We start from the raw sequence: 6,427 nt of genomic DNA, 5'->3' as shown, positions 1-6,427 counted from the left end.
TATCAGGAACACTATTCCCTGCTCTAACCCCTCTCCTTTAACTTGGGGACTCCTCATCTGTCGCAGCTCTGATGTCCCTTCCCCAGGACACCCTTCCTAACCTCTGTCCCCACCTGCGGCCAGAGTAATTCCCTGTACAGTCAATCCTAACTCCTGAACTTACCCTTCACGACTATATCCTACAGTGTGTGTATCCAGCCAATGAGAATGTAACAATGCCGTTCACTATAGCAGGAGCTCAGCAAGGAGCTGGATGATTGATTGAATGAATGAATGAAGGAAAGAGTGAATTCAGAGATCAGCTGAAGTCTTCTCCTCCTTGAGCCATATGGCCTGAGAAACAGCCAGACATCACCCCTGCCTGCAGCTGTTCCAGAATGATCCAAGGGTGCTGAGGCTCCCTGATTACTTACAGGAGAGCAGCTGCAGCTCCGAGATTAGAGAGGAAATGAGCGATTGGATTCCTGGACCAAGGAGGCATCTGCTCCCGCCTTTGCTCCTGGGGTGCGCCGTTCTTGCAGTCTACCATGTGACATCTTAGGAGGTTCCATCACAGAACCATGCCGCTATAAAGCTGGCAGGCTTCTCAGAAATCACGTAGTCCAGGATTGCACACTGGAAGCCCTGGGAAGGATCTAGCCTCTATATGGGTCTTGTCTGGCCACAGAGAGCTGATACCAGTTCCGCGTGCCCACTGTTTCCCACCATGTCGCCCTGGAAGCTGCCTTCCCGAGTTTGTGAAGGCGCTGGAGTTTGCTGCCCCTGGTCTGGCCCAACTCTTTATTTGCAGGGGCAGGGATATGGCTGAAATGGTGGTGCGGGGCAACAGAAACCCAGAGAGGGGGATGGTAGTACTTAAGTTCACATTGCAATTGAGGGTCAGAGTGGAGACCAGGCCCACTAAGGGGTTCCCTTGAGCCGCAGGAATAGCAAGTATCAGGTGAACCTCAACAATAACACAAACAGGAAGGGGTGAACTCTCTTGGTCCCCCCGGGAGGGAAAGGGGGTTTTCCTGGGAGGAGGTGAGCCAACTTGCAGTGGGGTTTCTCTCTCTATTGAGACTCCACACTGTACCCATGGGTTGGTTCATTAATAATTACCTAATCAGGGAGGTGGGAGGTGGTGCAGAGAGGTTTCTCCAATCCTCCTGGGCTTGATACATCCAAGCCACATCTAGAGCTCAGATAGGCACCCAGGGGCCACTCCAGGATTGACTGTGCTGTGAGTAACCCTACGAGGGTCACAGTAGAGACTAAAAGGAGGATGACCAACCGTCCCGGTTTGCTTAGGACTGGGAGTTCTGGGACAAGACTTTCAGCACTAAAAGTAGGAAAGTCCTGGGCAAACTGGAACAATTGGTCACCCTAATTAGAGGTGACAAAGGCTAGAAAGACACCTACCTATGATTGCACCAACCTCCTTGCTGCACTGGGCAGGGAACTGGTGCTCAGATCCAGAAAAGCCACCCGCAAGGCCACGTACAGCTGGGGACCCAGGTCTTCTGGCTCCAGTTGCTTTTGGAGAGCTCCTGTCAGAGCTTCTGGGTAATCTCACCGCAAAGCCGGAGAGAAGTGTGTGAGAGGGGGTGAGGAGTGGTTGTTATAGGTTGGTAGGAAGCCATGTTGGGGGGAGTGTTCCTTGTTATGGTCACTCTCCAGCGAGCACAGCAAAGTTCAGTAGATGTAATAGTGACTGTATGGTCCCCACAGCCAAAGATATTCACTATCTGGCTCTTTATAGGAAAAGTTTCCTGACCTCTGGTCTGGGTGAAAAATGATGGAGAGTTGAATGAGTGTCAAGAGGGACTGAGGGATTGAATGGGGTGGGATGGATGCAAGGCCAGATGGATGTTAGGGGTGACAACTGGGTTTGGGGCTGAGAACTAGGTAACGGTAGGGCCATTTGATGGGGCAGAGAGAAGATTTGGTGGAGAAAATTGAGCATCCCGTTTGGGGCAGGTTAAGTTCATTAGGGAAAGGGACCAATTCTGTCCCTGAGACTTTGGACACATCATGTGTTGAGCACCAGTGATCTCATCTGTACAGAGTGGTGACAAGAATACCAGCTCTATTGACCTCTACCTGGATAAGAGGGTCAAACAAAATGGCATGAAAGCGATTTTGCAAAGTGTAAAGCACACCACGGATGTCTGTGGAGTAGTCGCTAACATAGCCTTTGGCGATGAGCACCTTTGACGTGATGGGTCACTGGGCTAAGGAAATAAACTCAGATGGGGCAAGGCAGCCCAGGCTGAGAGTCCGGAGACCTGTGCTCTAGCTCAGATATTTACCAGTTTGGTGACTTGGTTAAGTCACTTTTGGAGTCTCTGTTTCCCCTTCTCTGTAATGAGAATGGAGTCCGGTGCCGCGCAGAGCTCACAGAGATGGGAAAGGAAACGGGATGGTGGGCAATGAGCTGCTCTGTAAACCTGCAGCCCTGCTGCCGTGTCGCGGCACCGCACGCGTGGACGCACTGGGCGTTCGCTACTCCCCTGCAAGCTCATTTGCAGGAGTTGAGAGTATCGCTTAGATCCCTGGGGCCCTGCCTTCTGCCTGGCATCTCAGTGGGGTTGGGCATTCTGCTGGGGAGTTTCCTGGGCGCATTCTTTCCTCCTGTAGACCTGAGAGCACAGAAGGTACATCTTACCGACTGCCTGCTCCTCCGTCTGGCTGGACTACTGGTCCTTTCTCGAGGTCAGCGGCATCCCGAGCATCACGGCCAGGGTCACATCCACTGCCCCCATCAGGAGGCTCTGGGCACAGGTGAGGGCTCCCCCAGCCTCAAGGTCCCTGCAGGCGATACTGCCTTTGCTCTCCGCTTCTACCACCTGATGGCTTCCCAGCCCTACGGGAGTAATGTCTTCTCCCCGCCGAGCATCTCCGCCGCCTACGCCATGCTGTCCCTGGGGGTCCGCTAGCACAGCCGGACCCAGATCCTCGAGGGTCTCGGCTTCAATCTCACAGAGGTGTCAGTATCTGACATGCACAGGGGCTTCCAGAACCTTCTGCACACTCTCCACCTCCCGGCCGACGGGCTGGAGATACGTGTGGACAGCACCCTGTTGTTGAGCCTGGAGCTGCCGCTCCTTCCGAGATTCCTTAATGACTCCGTGACCTTCTATGAGTCCAAACTCTTCCACACCAACTTCGACGACTCTGAGGGCACAACCCAGCTTATCAACAACCAAGTCAGGGAGGAAACTCGAGGGAAGATTGTGGATTTGGTCAACGAGCTCAGCGCGGATACCACGATGGTGCCAGTGAATTACATTTACTTCAAAGGTAAGAGTCAATTCGTTGGTGGATCCTACATCTTCCCTTTCCCCCTAATTCGTTGAAGGATCACATATCAGAAAGAAACTCCTGCAGAACAGAAAGTGGATGGATTGGGTCTGATAGGTTTGAGCAGCCTTCTGAGAATTTAATGTTAGAGCCTCAGATATTTAAGTTTGGGTAGTATTGATTTCCACCCCTTCATATCTTTAGACATATTTTCTTATTTTTTTAAAAATTTTTTAAGGGAATTCCTTTATTTTTATTTTTTATTTATTTATTTTTGGCTGTTTTGGGTCTTCGTTTCTGTGCGAGGACTTTCTCTAGTTGCGGCAAGCGGGGGCCGCTCTTCATCGCGGTGCGCGGGCCTCACTATTGTGGCCTCTCCCGTTGCGGAGCACAGGCTCTGGACGCGCAGGCTCAGCGGCCATGGCTCACGGGCCCAGCTGCTCCGTGGCATGTGGGATCTTCCCGGACCGGGGCACGAACCCGTGTCCCCTGCATCGGCAGGCAGACTCTCAACCACTGCGCCACCAGGGAAGCCCTACTCAACCTTATTTTAAACCAAGAAAGTGCATGTCAAAACCACAGTGAGCTACCACTATACGAACATCAGGTTGGCAAAATTATTTAAGTCCAATGATTTCAAGTAATTGGTGAAGACAGGAAACAACCTTGCTGATATCCTCTGGGGTCTCTTATTTTAGAACCTACCTGAACCCCCAGATCCATTCCCCAGGCAGGTCAGGTGCTGAACTGCTGAGATGGTGGAGGGTGAGTTTTGAGTGACTATGGGGGGATGCATTCCCTGGCTGGAGGATCAGCTTGTTGGTCCACGGATGCCCTGTACCTTCTTCCCTTCTTTCCTCCAGCTCTGTGGGAGACGCCATCCATCCCCTTGATGACCTCTCCCCATGACTTCTACGTTGATGAGGATACAGTAGTCAAGGTGCCTGTGATGCTGCAGGATACCCAGCACCGCTGGTGTCTTCACGACAGATACTTGCTCTGTTCGGTGCTACGGATGGATTACAAAGGAAACGCAACAGCCCTTTTCATCCTTCCTAACTGAGGGAACATGGAGCAGGTGGAAGAGGTTTTGACTCCAGAGATGCTGACAGGGTGGAGGTAACCTGCTTCAGAAGAGGTAAACCATCAGGGCATCGTGCGGTGTAGTCTGCAGCACTGCCCTTCACATGGACCCTTCCAACGAAAGCCAGTGCCCCAAATGGGAGTGGAGGGGATCGCCAAATTATGGAAGAATTCTTATTTTCTTCAAGGCTTTCCTTGGGTTTCCTTAAATAAGGAACACTCTTATTGTACCCAAAATGTGATTTCGCTCTCATCAGTGAAAAGAGAACCAGACTAGGAGTTAGGAGTCTGGGTTCTAGACGTAGCCCTCGTACTGCACAAGTCTGGGGTGAAGTGACACTGGCTCTCTGAGGGTCCACCCTGTGCAATGAATGGGTAGACTTCCCATCAAGATGGTTGACTGAGCTGATGTAGAGAGGTTTCCACCCACTCCAGGAAATAGTAGGGAAGTTTTCACGTCACCATGGGGCTACGAGCAGGAAAAGTCTCCAGCCACACATAAGGAAAAGACCTCAGGCCAAGGCCACATGTGGATGGAAGATTCACACAGGCCATGTGGTGGAGGAATTCCACCCAAAGAAATCAATGGGTCCCAACCAAGTGAAAAGCACGGAGCCTCATCAGAGACAAAGGCAAAACTGCCACACCGGGAGACTTGCGTCTCCCTGGGCACCTGGCACGTCTGCAGGAAACAACTTCTGCTGAAGACGAACTCCCAAAGGAAGGAGGTCCTGCAGACGGCAGGCCCTGAGGGCAAAGAAGGAGCCTGGCTTTAAGCCGCTGGCAGCACTCATCTGAGGGAGTGGCACAGGCAAAGGTGTTTGTGACCACGGAACTCAGATGCAGGGTGGGCCGTGAGCAAGTGCAGTCAAGGAGAGCACAGCCGGCTGGGACCCTTGGCTAATTCCTGAGTCCAGTGTTTTAACCCAGTGCCTCTTTCAGGTATTTTTACAGGAAGCTCAAGTTGTATAGCCCCAAATTCTCCATTTCTGGCTCCTATAAATTAGATCAGATTTTGCCCAAGCTGGGCATCACGGACTTGTTCTCGTAGCAGGCTGACTTGTCTGGCATCACTGAACAGCTAAACCTGCAGGTGTCCAAGGTAAGTCATCAATGGATATCAACTCCTAGAGACCTCAGAGGGGAAGCTCCACCTCTTGGAAGGTGCTGGGTGATGGGTGCTCTCCCTGCCACCACGTGAATTCTCAGAGTCCAAGTTTTATTTAATCATCCACAGGCATAGGGAGCCCAAGAAGCAACCCACTATGTGCTGGGCGTGGTGGTCGGTGCTGCAGATCTAGGGTCCATCAGGTCCCTGCCCTCAGAGAGCTCTTCCAGTCAAGTCCAGGAGACAGCGCCCTCATAGATCATGGCAACTGAGAGTGACAAATGCAATGACAGAAACAGAGGCAGGATACAGATGAGGCTGAGGTGTGTGTGTGTGTGTGTGTGTGTATCATAAATTTCTTAGACCAGAGAAAGGGACCTATGACCTCAGCTACATATAACAAAGGTGTACTAGAGGGTAGAGTCTTGGGTTTGAGAGTTCAAATTCCAGTTCTGCCTCTTATGACCTTAAAGGGTTACCCAGTCTCTGGATTTATTTTCCTCATCTATAAAACAGACATAATACATTGACCTCATAGGATGGTTATGAAGATTAAAAAGAGCATAGGCACATAGTATGTGCTCAGTTAATGATTGCAATGGCTATTTATAAATAAGAGGTCATCCAGCTCAATACCTCCCCCCCAGTATAGACATTCTTGCTGTGATATCCCAACAAGTGGCTTTGATCTTCAGTGGTCTCTAGTTCCCCTAGTCTTCCCTAAGCCCCAGCTCATGCTCTCTCAGAGGTAACGCTTGTGATTTCCTTCCCAGAGTTTCCACAAAGCCATCCTGGTGGTGGATGAGGTTGGCACCCAGGCTGCAGCAGCCACCAGTGGCTTTGTCACCTTCTGGTCCCGGGACAGTCACCAAGCCCCTCCTTGTGGAGATCTTTTCCACCAACACCCAGAGCATCCTCTTTCTGGGAAAGGTTGTCAACTCCACGAAGCCATAG

General features: G+C 51.4%; 1 protein-coding gene across 1 annotated transcript; it reads left to right on the top strand.

The window, feature by feature from the left end:
- Positions 1-2,401: 2,401 nt before the first annotated feature.
- SERPINA4 (serpin family A member 4) lies at positions 2,402-6,427 on the top strand (the record flags this gene model as incomplete). Its single annotated transcript, XM_079912790.1, is given in 10 exon segments — positions 2,402-2,519; positions 2,620-2,915; positions 2,919-3,282; positions 4,146-4,342; positions 4,346-4,399; positions 4,401-4,420; positions 5,308-5,413; positions 5,417-5,467; positions 6,247-6,332; positions 6,334-6,427. Coding segments are annotated over 10 exon segments (1,386 nt in total).

This window comes from Stenella coeruleoalba (genome assembly GCF_951394435.1).
Source record: "Stenella coeruleoalba genome assembly, chromosome: 2".
Classification (NCBI taxonomy): domain Eukaryota; kingdom Metazoa; phylum Chordata; class Mammalia; order Artiodactyla; family Delphinidae; genus Stenella; species Stenella coeruleoalba.
The sequence above is the reverse complement of the archived record's forward strand: the minus strand, read 5'-3'. Positions and strand labels throughout refer to the sequence as shown.